The 18,017-nt window shown below is 43.5% G+C and overlaps 2 protein-coding genes across 3 annotated transcripts; one reads left to right on the plus strand and one right to left on the minus strand.

The window, feature by feature from the left end:
• Positions 1-1,389: 1,389 nt before the first annotated feature.
• On the plus strand, positions 1,390-8,977 carry C1QBP (complement component 1, q subcomponent binding protein). The gene is made up of 6 exons (XM_006899785.1): positions 1,390-1,615; positions 2,708-2,858; positions 4,501-4,594; positions 8,275-8,370; positions 8,566-8,688; positions 8,828-8,977. The coding sequence occupies exons 1-6, from the start codon at positions 1,390-1,392 to the stop codon at positions 8,975-8,977; spliced, it is 840 nt and encodes a 279-aa protein (XP_006899847.1).
• A 398-nt stretch (positions 8,978-9,375) lies between these two features.
• RPAIN (RPA interacting protein) lies at positions 9,376-17,780 on the minus strand. Of its 2 annotated transcripts, XM_006899786.1 has the most exons (7): positions 17,700-17,780; positions 15,644-15,808; positions 14,218-14,278; positions 12,682-12,793; positions 12,474-12,537; positions 10,853-10,993; positions 9,376-9,405 (listed from the first exon to the last, which is right to left on the minus strand). In XM_006899786.1, the coding sequence occupies exons 1-7, from the start codon at positions 17,778-17,780 to the stop codon at positions 9,376-9,378; spliced, it is 654 nt and encodes a 217-aa protein (XP_006899848.1). The 2 variants fall into 2 exon arrangements, with proteins under 2 accessions (XP_006899848.1, XP_006899849.1); XM_006899787.1 differs by lacking the exon at positions 10,853-10,993.
• Positions 17,781-18,017: the final 237 nt, after the last annotated feature.

The following is an 18,017-nucleotide window of genomic DNA, read 5'->3' on the forward strand; positions in this document are numbered from 1 at the left end:
TATAGAAAAAAAAAGAAGAGGATGTGGCACTAGAGATATTATAGCCGATCTTGGCTGAAAGCGGAGAGTACCAGAGGAATGTCTGTTTCCTTGACTATGCAAAGTCATTTGACTGTGTGAATCACAACTAACTGTGGCTGACTCTGAGAAGAATAAAAATCTGAGAACACTTGATTGTGTTTATGAGAAACTTACACTTCAACGAGGAGGCAGTCATCAGAACAAAGCAAGGAAACACCACGTGGTTAAAAAATCAGGGAAGTAGTAGGCCAGGGATGCATCCTATCTCCGTATCTCTCCAATATATATGTAGAACAGATCATCTGGGAGGCTGGGCTCTACGAGGAAGAATATGGAATCAAGATTGGAGGAAGATTCATCAACAACCTGAGCTATGCAGATAATAAAACCTTTCTTGCCGAAACTGAGGAGGACTGGAGGCACTTGCTGCAAAAAGTCAAGGACTACAGCCTTCAATATGGACTAAAGCTCAATATCAGGAAAACAAAGATTCTCATCAGTGGGCCAATTGACAGCATCATGATAGATGAAGAGATTGAGATTGTTGACAGCTTCAGCTTGCTTGGCTCTTCAATCAACGCTTGGTACCAGCAGCCAGGAAATCAAAAGACAAATGCATAGGGAAAATCTATCAGGAACCTCTCCAGACTACTGAAGATGTCTAGAGACTAATGTGCTCCTGATACAGGCCATGGTCTTTGCAAACACTTGCTATGCATCAGAGAGCTGGGCAATAGACAGCGGCAATCCCTTTGAACTGTGGTGCTGGAGAAGAATATTGAATATACCATGGACTGCTAAGAGAACAAAACAGGTTTGTCCTAGAGAAGGTAAAGCCAGGCTGCTCCTTGGAGGCAAGGATTCCGAAGTTACATCTGACATACTTTAGGCATGTTGCAAGGAGGGACCAGCCTTTGGGGGGCGACACCATGCTTGGGAGGGGCAATGTAAGAGAAAGACCCTGGATGAAATGATTGACTCAGTGATTGGGGTAATGGGAATGGTGTGTCAGAGACAAAGAAATTAGCTCAAGATAGAGCAGGGTTCAGAGCTGTTGTACACAGGGTCGCTATGAGGTGCAAGCGCATCGAGGCAACATAACAGTTACAATCACCCCAGGGAGAGAACCTATGGCTGAGAGAACTGCAAATTATAAAACCTTAGACATTTCTCAGGCCAACTCCCATCGGAGGCCACCAGCCGGGGTCGCCCTACTGGCCACGAAACTCTCGATCTTTACAGCGGCGGCGGCGCAGGAAGAACTTCCCGTGCAGGGGCGGTACTTCCGGCAGCGCACTAGGGCAGGAACCGCCTTGGCCCCACTCGTCCTTTCCTTTTACACGTGTGTGTGCTGCTCGTCCCTCCGCGATGCTCCCTCTGCTGCGCTGCGTGCCTCGCGCCGTGGGCTCCGCGCTGGCCGGGCTCCGCGCGACTGCGCCCTCCCCGCCGCTCCGGCAGCTGCTGCAGCCCGCGCCTCGGCTGGACGCACGGCCCTTCGGGCTGCTCGGCGTCCGTGCGGGCTCAGCGCGGAAGCCCGGCCTCCTGCAGCGCCGCGGGCCCTGTTCCTGCGGCTGCGGGGCGCTGCACACTGAAGGTCAGTTTTGCCACCTTCTTAGGGGTGCACCGAGGGCCAGATCTCTGGGTGAGATAGCGGGACCCCGAGGGCCCGGGAGGTAAAGGAGAAGTTTGGAGCAGAAGAGCGGAAGTGTCTTGTCCATTGGTTAGCGAAGGGCATGCTATTAGGCCACGTGCCACTTTCCATTCCCCACTAGATCCTCAGCCATCAGTCAAGTCGATTTCAACCCATAGCGCCCCTCCTTCTGGGCTCCAGAAGCGATAAATCTTTGTGAGAGGACTCAGTCCTTCTTTCTTCGCAGAAGTGACTCGTGGTTTGGAACCACCAACCTTTCCCTTAGCAAGGCGACACTTCACTTACTGCGCCACTTGGGCTGTTTTCCTATATAGGAGAGAAAGAATTAAACCTTGAGCGCCAGCTTTTTTTGTGAGTCTCTTTTTTTTTTAAAAGTTTTCTTTGTGTGTGTGTGTGTGTGTGTATATGTATGTATGTGTACAGTCAAATCAGATCTGACTGGTACAGGAGGAGACTGTTCCTCTCCAGCAGAGCATCTGGTGGATTCAAACCTCGCACCTCTGGGATTGCAGTGTAGCCTCTTGCCACTAGGCCACCAGAGCTCCCCGTGAGTCTCTTATTAAAAAAAAAAAACGCGAAAGGCGCAACATTGTGGCTGAAATTTGGTTATGTATGCAGACAAATTGAAAACAGGAATCGAGAGTCCTTTTTATTAGGTCTTTGCTTCGGATATAAGGCCAAGGACTCAAGGAAGGGACCAGAGAGAAAGAAAGCTTAAAGCAGCTTTATTAAGGGGGATCCTGGGTGGGATTCCTGGGAAGACTCTTCAGTCTTAGTCATTGTTCAGTTTTCTTTTGTTGTGAAGCAATTGAAAATACCGTAACTTGGATCAGACATACTTTAATCTTTGAACTGACAGCCTTGTTTTTAGCACTCTAAAGACGTCTTTGACTGCTTTTGATTTCTTGCCTGCTGCCACCATGGGAGTTAACTAACTGAACAGCCAAGTGCACATAGCTGGCTGCAGTAATTTTGGATATTATACTTTAGACTTACAAATTTTCCTTTTATGTGTCATCTGGATTTTCATTCTAGGAGACAAAGCTTTTGTTGAATTCCTGAGTGATGAAATTAAAGAAGAGAAGAAGATCCAGAAACATAAGTCCCTCCCCAAGATGTCTGGCGGTTGGGAGGTAGAAGTGAAAGGGACAGAAGCTAAATTAGTTCGGAAGGTTGACGGAGAAAAGTAAGTACAGGATCAGGGGCTTGGAAAGTCCTAGCCAATCCATGACCTTACAAGACCTACCCCCGATGCCAGCAGATAATGTGATAAAATATTTTCAAAAGAAAGAAAAACTGTATTTGGACAAGTGCCTACATTCCAGGACATACACAGAACATATAATTGGTGTGGACTGTGGAGATAAAGTAGCACGAAAGTATTTGGCTGGAAATCTACTGACCAGTAAAAGCAGACTATGTACCTTTACTAGGCCTTGTTTGGTTTAGGCCTGGATTCAGAAATTCTTATGTCACTGATGGAATAATCCATTTGATTTCTGGTGTACAGCTCTGTGTCCGAGTAGAACAAAGCCCCTGCTTTTTAATGGGTTATGGATGATAAAAATGAGGTAAGGAACAGTGTCAACTTAGGACAAGATTGTAAGGGTTGTGGTCAAGAGGGGAAGCTTTCAATTAGTTCTGCCCCTTCTCTTCCCTGTTGTCAAATTATTGACTATTCTTTACTGCTTTTAAAGGACATGATTCTGTGGTTTTCTGTATTCAGAAGACACTATGTGTCTTGATCACAAAGTCAGTTCATTTTTTTGTCATACCCTTACCCCCAAAAGGCACATTTGCTGTTACTCCCATCATTCTCTCCCATTTCCATCCACTACTCTACTCTCTGCTGTGTAGATTTAGCCACCTAAATGTTCCGGGTATAATTCCCTTCTCAAATACATGCTTTGCAAAGACTTCCTCCCTTTTCACTGTGTTTATGGTGTTCCTTGAACCATAAACATTTTACATTTTGAAGAAGTCCGGAATTCATTTTTGTCATTTGAGCTTTTAGTGTCATATTGAAGGAACCATTGCCTACACCAGGCTCACAAAGATTTATGTTTAATTTTGAGTTTTGTGTCAGGTTAGCCATGTGTAAGATTTACTTTTCCGTTATTTTATGGTTCTTTTTCAGCCTGTTGGCATTTTGCACACACAGATCAGTCCTATCTTCTGTGACTGACTACACCATTTCTTTAGTGCTAGATAGTCATAACCAGTTGGGCCTTTATAAACAATGCTGCATCCTTTCACATCCAGGTCACTGCTAAACCTCAGACCACCATTGTTCTTTTTGTCTTTGGTGGGACACACATGCATCTTTATTTCAAGTAGAGTTTTTGAGGACTAACCTGTATTCAAGTAGCAGTGGTTGACGAAGAGCCTGAAGGTGGGACAACCACCATTGTTCTTATGTGAAAACTTTCCTAGCAAGGCAGCTAATGAGCCTAGCTTCAAGGGGCAGTATATCACTGGAATTTTTGGCTCCAGCTTTGGAATGTGATTTGTCAGGTGAGGGTGCTTACACCTTAAAACATGAGTTGGTCTCTCTATTCTGTTTTGTGATTAGAAAAGCTCCGTCAAACATGACGAGGGCTCCCTTATCTGACTAGGGTGGCATGTAGGCATCTAGGTTTTTTTTTTGTTAAGAAATCCTGAAATTAATTCCAACATAGAGCTGTAATAGAGACATTGTTTCAACAAATACTGTTGGCTGTGACTTGATAGTACACAAAAACAACGTAGTGGGCCTCAGACCTTGTCACTAAGTTAACCTATGACATACCTCTAACCTCACAGGCTGTTGTTTCCCTTTGTCTTTCCAGGATCACGGTCACGTTCAACATTAACAATAGTATTCCACCAACATTTGATGGAGAGGAGGAATCCTCACAGGGGCAGAAGGTTGAAGAACAAGAGGTAAGCACTGTAACTGAGCCTTTCCCTCTGATTCCTGGCAGGCTACAAAGCAGCAGATCCGTTTTTCATTCCTAGGAGTATTTGGATGGTCCAAATGGTTAAGTTATTGGCTGCTAATAAGAAGTTTTGAGATTTGAGTCCACCCAGAGGTGCCTCAGAAGAAAGTCCTGGTAATCTCCAGCTGAACGGCCCTAGCTTTTGAAAGCCCGATTGAGCACTGCCCTGCTGATGCACACAGGATTGGCATGCGCCTTAATAATTCGGTGACACCTTGTTAGCATCTGAAGAAAGAAGGCAAATCCATAGAGCAACAGTTTGTGGCCAGTTGGCACCGGGGCTGGCTGTGTAGGGCCTTCTCCTTCCCAGGAACTGAAGGAACGCATACATTGCCACCTGCAGGCTCAGGCTCTAGAGTGTGGCCCGTTCCGCACCATCAACTTGGAACCGACCCAGAGCTGCCCCTCCGGTGGGTTTTCAAAGGCTGTAAATGGCACAGGAGGAGATGGCCCATCTTTGTCCCATGGAACTGCTGATGGATCGGAACAGCATGGCAGCTTCTTAACACTGGGCCACCAGAGCTCCCTAGAACTCTTCTTATGATGAGCTGTCAGATTATCATTAGTCACCTAAGCAAGGTCAACTGAGGTTTTATTTAACAGTTGACAAGGTGAGATCTTTCTTAGGTTGACCAGCACCTGGGTGGTAGTCTTCTGTTAGGAAGTGTATCTTTAGTGCAGAAGTGAACCTGTGTGAGGAGGCCCCACAGGGCTTTCTGACTACTCAGGCCCTGTGTTATGTGTGGCCTGTCACAAAGCACAGCTGTCTGGTAAGCTTATGTCTTAGCCACCATGGCTAGCATGTGGACTTAATGGGCATTTGTGACCTTCTTCCAGCCACTGGGATGGCAGTGAGGCAGCTGCACCAGCTTTGATCCTGGACACTGATAGAAGATAGTGAAACTGGAGCGAGATCCCTGATGTTTAGGTCAGCTAGAAATATGCTAGGAAGGACTTGGTCCAGATCTCACTTAACTGGCACTTAGGTTAATATCACAAGCAAGCAAAATGTTGCTGAAGATCATACAAAAACAGTCACATGGAAAATTGCTAGAAATACAAGCCAGATTTAGAAAGCACTAGTGGTATTATTGCTGATGCTAGATGGTTCTTTGCCGGGAGCAGAGAATACCAGGATGTCTATTTGTGTTTTAGCAACACTACAAAGGTATTTGGGTGGATCTTAAGTTAATGGTAACATTGAGAAAAATGGGAATTCCAGAGCACTTATTTGTACTCATGTGAATCCTATATGTAGACCAAGAAGCTGTTTGGACACAGTTAAAGGAACACTAGATGGTTCAGAGTCAGGAAAGGAGTGTGTCAGAGATGTATACCTTCCCTTACTTTTCAATCTGTATGCTGAACAGATTATTTGAGAGGCTGGGCTTCATGAAGAATGGCATCAGGATTGGAGGAAGACTCATCAGCCTGTTTTGCAGATGACACAACCCTGGATTTGGAGTGCTTGCTGCAGGAGATTAGGGATTACAGCCTTCAATATGGATTGTGTCTCAACATCAGGAAAACAAGTCTTTACCACTGGGTCAGTAGGCAGCAGCATGAAAGGATGGAGAAAGGATTGAAGTTAACAATTTGATCTTACTTGGATCCACAGTCAGCATCATCCAGACTGCTAAAGAACAACCATGTCAGTCTAAAAACTAATGTATGCCTGATCCAAGCCATGGTCTTAAAATTGCTTACTATCCATCTGAGAGCTGGACAGTGACTAAGGGTAAGAAGAATCGATGCCTTTGTGTTGGAAAAGAGCACTGCCAAGAGAACAGACAGGTCCATCCTGGAGAATGTAAAACTAGAGTGCTCCTTGGAAGCAAGGACGGTGAAACTCTTTGTCTCATGTTCACTGGGCATGTTATTAGGAGAGGCCATGCATGGAAAGGTGGAGGGTAAGTGAAAGAGGAAGACCCTCTATGAGATGGATTGACACAGTGAGACTGTAGCAGTGGGGTCCAACATTTTGGAGATGGTGAAGTTGGCTCAGGATAGGTGATCAAGGTTCAGAGCTGTTGGTGTGCCAGCTTGCTATGAGTTGTAGTCAGGTTGACAGCACATTAACAAGAGTTGAAAATTAAGCATTACAACTAAGTATCTGATAATCTGCTATGTAAAACATGGTCTGGAACTAGAGAGGACCAGGAGACAGTTTAGATCAGTCTCCTGAGTGAATTGGTATATAACTTTAACACTAACACATATTTTGGACTCCTTATTTGGCAAGACTATCATAAAGAGAAGCGTGGCGTTAGGATTGGTGGACGATCTATCAACAATCTGCGTTATGCAGATGACACAACCCTGCTCGCTGAAACTGAGGAGGACCTCACGCACTTACTGCAGAGGGTCAAGGACTGCAGCCTTTAATATGGACTGAGGCTCAATGTCCAGAAGACAAAAATTCTCACCACTGGACCATTCGGTAGCATCAGGATGGATGGTGAAAAGATTGAGATTGTTCACAGCTTCAGTTTGCTCGGCTCCACGGTCAACACTCTTGGCACCAGTAGCCAGGAAATAAAAAAACGTATTGCGATGGAAAGTCTGTGGTTAGGAACCTCTCTAAAGTACTCAAGAGCAACAGTGTCTCTCTGGAGACTAAGGTGTGCCTGACACAGGCCATGGTTTTTGCAATCACTTGTTATGCATCAGAGAGTTGGACAATGACTAGGGAGGACAGAAGGAGAATTGACGCCTTTGAGCTGTAGTGCTGGAGAAGAGTACTGAATGTACCATGGACTGCCAAGAAAACAAATAGATTCATCCTAGAGAGGGTTAAACCAGGCTGCTCCTTGGAGGCAAGGATTCTGGGGCTTTGCCTGACATACTTTGGACATGTTGTAAGGAGAGACAGGTCTTTGGAGAGAGACATCATGCTGGGCAGAGTGGAGGGACAGCGCAGGAGGGGAAGACCCTCTGAGGTGGACTGATTCAGTGACTGGGGTAATCGGGATGGGTATGTCAGAGGCAATGAGATTGGTACAGGATAGAGCACGGTTTAGGGCTGTTGTACATAGGGTCGCTATGAGTCGCAAACGACTCGACGGCACATAACAACAACAACATCATAAAGAGCAATGTCATTTTAAAGACTGAAGTGCAGCTGACCAAAGCCATGTTTTCAGTTACTTCAAGTTGCATAAATGTGTATTAGGAAAAAGGAATACTTTTGAATTGTGGTGCTGGCAAAGATTATTGAATAGACTGGACTGCCAAAAGAGCAAACATCTATCTTGGAGGAAGTAAGATTTGGACATGCTGCCAGGAGCCAGCAGTCTCTGGAAAAAAAAATCATGCTTAGGAAAATAGAGGGTCGGTGAAAGAAAGGAAGACCCTCAAGGAGGTAGATTGATACCATGACTACAGTAGTGGGCTTGAGTGCAGGGTGATTATGGAAATGGAGCAGAATCGGGCAAGGTTTAGATCTTTTGTAGATAAGGTTGCTATGTTGTATGTTAGCATATGACTTCTAAAAATGGACAGATAATATCCTAATTAGTGGTCACCACCGGATCTGTGGTCTAAGTAACCAAGTCTTGTAATCCATGGGGTTTGGGGAAGTGTGTGTGCACCGACGTACTAATTTCTTGTATTTTCCCTTCCTAGCCTGAACTGACCTCAACACCTAATTTTGTGGTTGAAGTTATAAAGAGTGATGGCAAGAAGGCCCTTGTGCTTGACTGCCATTATCCAGAGAATGAGGTATGTGGGGTGGAGCACTGGCTTTCTGTTGAATGCACTTGGGACCTTCCTGGTCCCTTTTATGGGACATTTGCACATTGTACCTCAGACGAGGAAAGGAAGGGAGGAGAGGTGGTAAGACAGCAAGGTTATAATCTGAGGGGTCTCCAATGGAATATTCCCTTTTTCCCCTGAGTGTTTTCTGTTTCTTGTAAGGTTGGAGAGGAAGAAGAGGAGGAGAGTGACATCTTCTCCATTAAGGAAGTGAGTTTTCAGTCCACTGATGAGTCTGACTGGAATGACACAAAGTATACACTCAACACAGATTCTCTGGACTGGGTGAGTGCTGGTGAAGATGGGCTGCACTTGTGCCTCGTAGGAGAGAGTCCTAATCTGAGGAGAGATAAAGAAGCATCTTAGTAAGAAGCATTACAGATGAAATCTTTTTTTCTAATGTAGTAAATGTTCCTCCTTGTAGGCTTTGTATGACCACTTAATGGATTTCCTTGCGGACCGAGGGGTGGACAACACTTTTGCAGATGAGCTGGTGGAGCTCAGCACAGCCCTGGAGCACCGAGAGTACATTACTTTCCTGGAAGACCTCAAAAGTTTTGTTAAAAGCCAGTAGAGAAGAGCATACAGACACTGAAAACCTTCATTTTAGGGCAGGTGAACAAAACCTAAAGGCCAGACGATGATAACCTACTATCATAGGAAAAAAGTCAAACTTAAATTATTTCTCTTAGACTTCTGTTTACTATTTTATTCTTTTGCTAAAATTATTTTTAATTTTTTTTGGTTTTTATATATAAAATGATGGACAATAAAATTAGTTTATCCCTTGCAGGCAGTTATCTATTTCTGTCTTTCCCTTCCACCTACATCACAAAACAGTCAGCAGACAATTTGAAATTTTTTAATACAAAATAAGTTATAAATAATAAAAGATTTGTATGTACAGTGCCATTCTTGGATGGAAGGAGTTGGGTTCCAACCCTGTAGAATGTTGTTAAATCAAGGCTGACTCTACAGGATGACAGCCCAAGTATCACAAGCCTGGATTTAAGCAGAAAAACGGTTAGGTTCATTTGTATTTTTGTCATTCATCAGTCTACAGATCAAAGTTATATAACAGTTAGAATTCACAAATATGAGATGATGCAAATTCAGTTACAATCATGAAATCAGTTTAGTGGTGTTTTGTCCAAGGCCACTGATGACTCTTGGCTCTTGATCTCTGCTGGGCCCCAGTCCTGCCCCTTAAAACAACTACTCCTTTAAATCACTAAGTCTTAAAGTGAGGATCAAATTCTAGAGATGAGCTGATAAACATCTCCACCCTTGCAAACCCTCGACTGCTTGGAAGCACTGACAGCACAGCAAGGTGAGGTCTTTCACCTTCAGAAACACAATACTTTTAAAGATGTGAATTGCTCACTACAGGTAGGAATATTTGCCCAGTGAGCGCTTAGCCCCATTAAAACTGGTTTCCAGTTTGACAGTGCAGCCTTACCCATGGCAATGAATTTTAAGTGATCATGGACACATTTTCCATATACACTTTACAATACATGTAGTTTCATCTGGAAGACGCGGACCTTGCTTAGGAGCAGTTATTTTAGCACGTTCCATCCACACATCTCTTAGGTTGGCACCAAAATCACTACCTCTCATGTCTTGGATTTGCACGTACACCATCTCTAACTGCTACACTTCTACTTGACTTTGACCATCCAATGCTGGACTGCCCTACAGCTTTACCTCTTTAAATCTTGAACCAAACAGTCCTTTATGTGAAGCCAAGTCTGTTCAAGTACTAGTTTTAGAGCCTCTTGAATGATCTGCCTTTCACAGTAACTCAGATCATGCCAAATGCAGTTATGCTTTTTGTACTCTTATTTCTGTTTTGCTATGATACTGCTACCTTCGTCTCAGTGGTCTCCCTGCTCACTGTGGTGCCAGCAGTGCCAGTTACACCTCCCTAAGACTGCTGCGGGTGCCCCTGCGCTCCTCCCAAACCCCATCATTGTCTTGACTTCACACCTGTTTTGAGTTGCAGGGCACTGCTATTAGGTATGACAGAGGTCCAAAAAAAGTGAGTGCTGTAGTCTTTGCTGTACACACGTCAGGCAAACTGCTACTTCCTCTAACTGCCCTTCCCATTCCCACCAGCACTTCCTAACTCTGCTACTTTTACGCTTAGTGTTTAATCCTGAGGTAGAAGCCATCTAACTGGTGCCTCTTTAACTCTCCTACATGCACCTTACTTCTACAAAACATATTAAACATTGTCTTCTGTGTCAGTTACTGGGAGTGATAAATGGTCCTTGCCTAATAATGCAGGTAGTAAGAGGAGATGGCAGCAGATGTAGTGAAATGTCAAAGCCAACAAACGGCATTCTCGAGCATGTATCAGTCCCGAAGTTGTTATTCCTGACACGGTGGGAATCAAGTCAACAACAGATCACTGTAACCATGGAATCCTAAGGGACACTTAGCTTACCAGACAGCTCATGAGCAGCGTGGGCTTCTCCTCTGTTTCCTCAGTGACTGAAAATGCAGGTGTGTGGGGACAGTGTATACTGTGGTCATGGACACAGTCTTCTAAGAAAGCTCGGAGCTGCTGCTCTGTCAGTCCTGGAGACTGAACAATAAAAAAGTTACAACCCTATCTTAGTTACACTGGAATCAACAGATTGAAAAACTTGATTTTTCCTCTCAACCAAGGTAAATCTACCCATCTTGTAAAGTTGATTCCCTGAACCTTTACATACGGCATTTGGGTTTATGAATGTGTGTGAGATCATGTAACCCATTTCCAGTTAGTTCTTATAAGTGAGATAGATCAATATCAAAAAAGATGATTTGCTAATAGTAAAAAAATTGAAAATCTATTGAATTAGAAGAATCCTAAAGCTATGCACTCAGTTTCTTATTTATTTGATAGCAATAAAACTGGACCACCAGATGCTGCATGACCGTCTGACTTCTGTAAAAAAGACAACTTGGATCTACACTTTGAACTTGTTATGTGCCCTTGAGTTGCTTGCGACTCACAGCGACCCTATGTACAACAGCCCTAAACTCTGCTCTGTCCTGTGCCAATCGCACTGTCTCTGACACTCCCATCCTGATTACCCCAGTCACTGAATTAATGCACCCCACAGAGGGCTTCCCCTCCTGCACTGTCCCTCCACTCTACCAAGCATGAAGTCCTTCTCCAAGGACCGGTCCCTCCTTACATGTCCAAAGTATGTTAGACGGAGCCTCAGAATCCTTGCCTCCAAGGAGCCACCCGGTTTAACCCTCTCCAGGATGAATCTTTGTTTTCCTAGCAGTCCATAGTACCCTCAATACTCTTGTCTAGCATCACAGCTCAAAGGCATCAATTCTTCTGTCCTCCTTAGTCATTGTCCAACTCTCTAATGCATAACAAGTGATAGCAAAGATTACGGCCTGTATCAGATGCACCTTAGTCTCCAGAGACACACCATTGCTCTTCAGTTCTTTGGAGAGGTCCCTAACAGAAAACTATGTACTTTGAACCTAACTCATACATATTTTGTTATTTTGTGTGGGTATATGTGTACCATTGAATTAGAACCGATTGGAACAGGAGATTGTCCCTCTTCCAATGGAGCATCTGATGGATTCAAACCAAGCACCTTTGGGATTACAACATAGCTTCCAGCCACTAGAGCTCCCTTTAAATTTATATATTTTAGGAAATTTTACAAGGTTCCTACTATAGCTTTCCTCCCAGAGTCCCCTGTTTACACTTGGGGTCCTTTTCTGTCTACTGAACTTTGTGTTTAGGTTCATTCTGCCTTTTGGTTCTTGCATGGTTGACTCAGATTTGCTATGGGACAGCAGAGATGGATGTTTCCAGTTGTGAAGTAGGATCTCTACAATAACCTTAAGCAGTGCTAAGTGTTTAACAGATGGCTCTAGGGAGACCCTGTTTTGTGATGTTTGTTAGTTTCTGTACTGTGGTCAATTGCAAGCCATGACTTGAAATTGACTAGACAACAAAGTTGGGAAGAGATGGCTCTAGCACACTCCTGAAGGCTCTGTGGAAGCAGATACACGAGAAGTAGCCCGAAGTCTGTGTGTGAAACACTCACATGAGAGGGGATGTACAAGCCACACTGGCACGTAACCACACCGCCTGTTATTCTCAGGTTGTACCTAAAAGCAGAAATGGGATTCCAGAGCATTCGAGTCTACAGAGACACCAGATCTGAATCCCTAAACCTCTCCAGGTGTCAAATGTGGGAGGGAATTCCACTCACCTTGGAGTGGGGTTTGGAAAACAATACTGAAAACTCTTACTTTGTGCACACGGGACAGATGAGGGGGTTTGCTTCCCACTCAGCCAGCATGGTGCTCAGACACTGTTCATCAAACTGCAAGCTCTTCTCATACTCACTGATGATGGACTGTTCTGCAAGGCAAAGGATGATGGTTGTACTTGACCTTCATACAAACTGCCCTGTCCTTAATGCTGGTATGCTTTACCTTCAAGGGCTTCCTCCATACAAGAAAAATATTCAGGCCTAATTCACAACCAGGTGGGTTGTTACTGCTCTTTAAGGCTAGTGTCTTGTTGAATCTCTCTCTCTCCTATTTGTCTCCTCATAAGCAAAAGAAGTAAAGTGAGGCTAAGGGACAAGCAGACAAAAAGTTTGACACAAATCTCCAGAGACCCGAGAGCAGAGATGGAGAGGGATGGTCTCAGAGGTACCAGGAGAAGAAATAACATGATGCCAAGCCTACCCTTCACAGTGACCTATGCCCCAGTGCTGTTCAGAATCTGTACATTCATTAACATGCAACACTGAGTTTGTGGTAGGCACTGGGGGAGAAAGAGACTTCAATCTTTAGCTTACACGGCAGAGCACTTATTTCTGATGCCGAAGGAAGCTGCCCATTAATTGCAAATCTTTCTACACCAAATTTTTAGTTCTCTACACATACTGTTTCAGGGTTTCTTGTTTTTGTTGTCAAGAACCTCTTTATGTATTTTTAAAAATATTTTTTTCATTGTTGCACATTTTCTTCCCCTACATATACTGCTTTATTCAAGCCTTATAACAAAATTATAGACTCAGTCTCTTTGTTTTGCTGTGGTTGTATGTGCCTTTGAGTTGGAACTGAATTTTCAGAGGCAGTAAATCACACAGGAAGACTGTTCATCTTTCTCCTGTGGAGGAGCTGGTGGATTCTAACTGTGTTCCTTTGTGGTAGCAGCACAACTCCTTACCACTAAATCACCAGATCTCTCTATTTAAGAGAGGAAAAAAATGAAACTTAGTTAAAGGCACATCTATGTGGAATAAATGAGTTAATTCTATAAGGTGCTACTAAATTATGCACCCCACACAGTGCTATGGATGTCTAAGATAGGTAGTCAAATGACCCCAAGAGGGTCAGTAAAAAATGAATGAGAGTGAAGGCACTTCAGTTGTATCCAGTCAAGTAAGGATTACTATTAACTTATCAGTAAAGAGGTACTGAAGGACAGTGGAGTAAATGTGCAAACTGGGCTCACAAAATTGATTTTATTGCCCAACTCTACCACTTAACCAGCTGTGTGACCTGGATAAGACACTACTCTTTCTTCTATACAACATGTCTTGTAGGGTAGTTATAAAAACAATATTCTACAATGAGAGGTTCTTAACACAAGATCTAGCATGTTGGAGACCTTTATGGAAAAGACAGTTACGTCTCCAAAGTATAAAGATTTCTAGACATTCAACTAAAGCTGGAGGTAAAGGAAGGGAATCAAAACCCAATCCTGTTCATAGGAAAGGTCCACATCAGAGTAACTAAATATAGACAGAAAGGTCTACTCTCAAGGGTCACCTTGGTCAATCAGCTCCTGCTGGATTTCCTCAAATATGGCCAGGTCCACTGGCTCCTCCACCTACAAGAGAAAGTGGAGCTCATCAGAAGTCTGAGGTCTCAGGCAGCCACCAAGTCCCAGTATGGTCATACTAGAAACCTGGCCAAGAAAACCCAGATTGCATGCCAGGAATCTAGTCCTGTAGTTTATGCTGACAACAGGGTGGTGCAGTTAAGGAGAAGAACCATTAACAAATGATCAAACTACTTAGTAATATGGCAGTACCACATTGGAGGAGATAGTACATAAATAGCAGTTAGATAGATACATGGTTCTAACAAAGTAATAAGGAGCGCTCTAGTGATGTAGTGAGTTGTGCTAATGGTAAGGTTGGCAGTTCAAGTCCGCCAGGCATTCTGAGGAAGAAAGATGGGCATTCTTTTCCCATAAAGATTTACAGCCTCAGAAACCTGATGGAGGGTCACTATGAGTTATAACCAACTCAACAGTACTAGGTGGGCCAAGATGATAAAGCCACAGTATAAAGTTTCTAATCCCTGCAAACCTCAGTTTCAGAGTTTGTGAAGTAGAGATAAAATAGCTTGAGAGGGTTATTATGACAGGAAACTGATAATGTAAGGCATGTAATTAACATAATGTAGGATAGAAGGCACTCAATAATGCATCATTATTATATAGTATTTTCAAAGTACGTTCCCACATTTTCTTATATAATCCACAGTGGTAATGCTATCTTGTTCACTTTATAAATGTGAAAACTGATACTCAAAGAGGAAACAATGACGTTAAAATGATCCATCAGCAAAACCAAGGGTTAGAATTCCAGAATTCCTGACTTCTAATTCAATGCTCTACCCAATATACCACTGTAAATGGTTTCCTATCCATAGCCAGCTCCCAACTCTGGCTTGGATTAGGATCAGGGAGTTCCGGGAGACCTTTTGAAAAAGAGATTCCTAGATCATGTGTGCTGAATTAAAATTTCCAAGAGACAAAGAATGAATGAACATACAATTTGTTTTACAAGTGTTGATGATACAATGATACTGTATGTCTTGTCTTGTTTTTAGAAACCACTTCTCTCTGGTGGTCTAGAGGGTAAGGAGTCATAACTGCCTATGCAAAGGCAAGTGGTTCAAATCTACCAGCCACTCTAAGGGAGAAAGTTGGGCAATTCTTGCAGTATCATTTACAGCCTCTGAAAACCACTGAAGGGTCAGCTATGAATTGCTTCTGACTTGCTGGAAGTAAGAAGAAGAAGAAGAATGTAGAATAATTGAACTTTAAATATGGAAGACCTGGGATGAAGTTAGAATCTTGATTAGGGGGGAAAATAGGTGAGTTTAGAGGATCTGGGTAAACAAGTTCAAAGAGGATATTAGTTCTTGCTCTTTAGTCCAGTCCATGCATACATTCCAGGCTGACCTGAGCCTCTGGATCACTGTCCACTGCTCTCAAAGCATTCCATTCCTCTTCCATCACCTCTTGCACTAGAAGGATATTTTTAGGTCTTCCTGGCATAGTGCATCCAGACTGGCGGTACTTGTTCAGCAGCCTGTCCCGGCTGTTTTTCATTCTTTCCAGGCATCCCTTGGAATAAGGAGAAATGGAATAGGGCATGAGGGTGCAGGGAAATAAAAATCATTTTCTCTTCTTAAAAGCTCCAAGACTAGTTTTTAAAACACTGAAGGAAATTTATAGATAAAAATGTCAACTACTCTAGCTTTTCTTTAAATAACATATTTTAAATTTAATTAATTTTAATGAAAGTTTACAGAGACTTAGGGTTTCCAGTCATTCATTGTTGCACTTTTCTCCCTGCTCTCCCCTCCCCCCCATCACTCTTCTCCTTGAAAAGAAAAACTCTTTCATTGTTATGGAATCCCTCCCTCCAAGTCCACTCCATTATGCAGCCTTCACGCCAGACTTGTGTAATGACAAGAATACCCACTCATAATATCCCTTTTAAACAGTTCTCTCACTCATCTGTTTCAATGCAGTATACATCATTCTTCCCCTCCTTTTCTGTCTTCCCTCAACCCTGATGTCAGTCCCTTTTTACAGTGGCCCTTTGCAATATTTGTCCTTTTGTGCCTGAGATTTCACTCATCAGTGTCCTCCAGGGTAAATAACATTTTTATTTTATTATACTGGTTTACTTACAAAGTTCTTATACATTGCTTTCCACACCGGTTCTTTCCTATTTCCTTTACCCACCCCTCCATTCATAAAATTTCAACTACTCTTTTTATTTTTTTACCTGTTCTTTTCAATCCTTGTCCACACATAGATATGTGAAACTATAAGGCTTTGTAGCAGCCATTTCCCATTTCACTTTTTTTCATCAATGCCAACTTTCTCAATGATTATAAAATGTAAGCATTTTAAAATGATTATAAAATGTAAGCAACATTTATGTTGCTTCCTAATTTTTTACTCTAGCTGTGGTTGTGGTAATTGCTTGCCTATATCAAGTGTTTCTTTACTTGGAAGTAACTATGTGTCCGAGGATCCATTTGGCAATATCTGGATACATTTCTGGTTGTTCCAATGGCAAGCTTACCCACCTCTAGCCAGGTAGGAAGAGCGGCTGCTTTTGCAGCTCTGGCAGCTTCGTGGGTAAGTAGTTGAGCTGCCAACACAAAAGCACATGGTTCGAACCGACCAGCTGCTCTAAGGGAAAAAAGATGGGTGATCTGGTCCTGTTCCATTTACAGCCTCTAAAAACTCGCTGGAGGGTCAGCTATGGTCCTTTCCGACTTGATGGTCCACAAACACAATCTAGAGACTAAAATGCTGATTAAGCATTCTACAATGCATAGGGCAGTTTGCACAAAGAGGAACTAAGTATTCCCCTCTAAACGTTAGCTCCAACGTAGATCCAAGGTTCCAAGAGTATACATATAAAAAAACAAAGAAACAAACAAATAAACAAAAAATATAAACACCAAACAAAATCAAGAAAAGAAATCTTACTCTGGCAACTAAGGTGAGGTCAAAGCTGAGGGGTTGGGAAGTAGACTCTGCTAAGGACCTCCGTTTACCCTTCTCCAAGGCGCAACCCTTCTCCAAGTATCTTTCTTACTTCCTTCATACGCAGGAGGTATACAAAGTGCCTCTTTCGCCTCCTGAGGGTCAGTTGTTGCCGCTATCACGGTTGTTGTTGTTATGGACCGTCGCTGACCCTCCAGCAGGTTTTCAGAGGCAGTAAATCGCGCGGCGAGAGACTACTTATCTTTCTCCTGAGTATTATTGTAGAGGTGAGGCCACAGCTACGTTTCAAATATCGCAACACAGGCTTTCTAAAGCCACACGAGAGGAGACCCGGGACAGCAGCCGGTCAGTGGGCTTGTCCCAGGCTGCTGGCGAGAGGTTCCGCTTCGAGCTCCGTACCGGCCACACAGAAGCCCGTGAGGAGAATACTCACGAAATGGGTTAAGGAAGTGACTACGGCCCAGCTAGTCACAAGCCCCACACTCACCTGCCTGAAAGCCTCTTTCCAAGACGGGGAACCCATCACTTTGTAGAGCGAGCGGTGAGGAGATTGCGAGGACTCAGCCATGGCCTTTCCGCGGGAACAGCCACCTGCAAGCCCCGCCCCTCGGCACGCGCAGATTCCTGGGAGTTGTAGTTTTTCCATGTTCATTACTTCCGGAAAGCAGGGGATTCTGGGAAGTCTTTCACCGGCCCACCCCCAGAGAGATAAAATTTTTTTTCCCTATAATTATATTTTATTAATTTTCATAAACATTTACAGAGATTTTGGGTTTCCATTCATTCATTGTTGCACTATTCTCTC

This window comes from Elephantulus edwardii, unplaced genomic scaffold (genome assembly GCF_000299155.1).
Source record: "Elephantulus edwardii isolate Elephantulus edwardi_28Jun2011 unplaced genomic scaffold, EleEdw1.0 scaffold00267, whole genome shotgun sequence".
NCBI classification, from domain to species: Eukaryota; Metazoa; Chordata; class Mammalia; order Macroscelidea; family Macroscelididae; genus Elephantulus; species Elephantulus edwardii.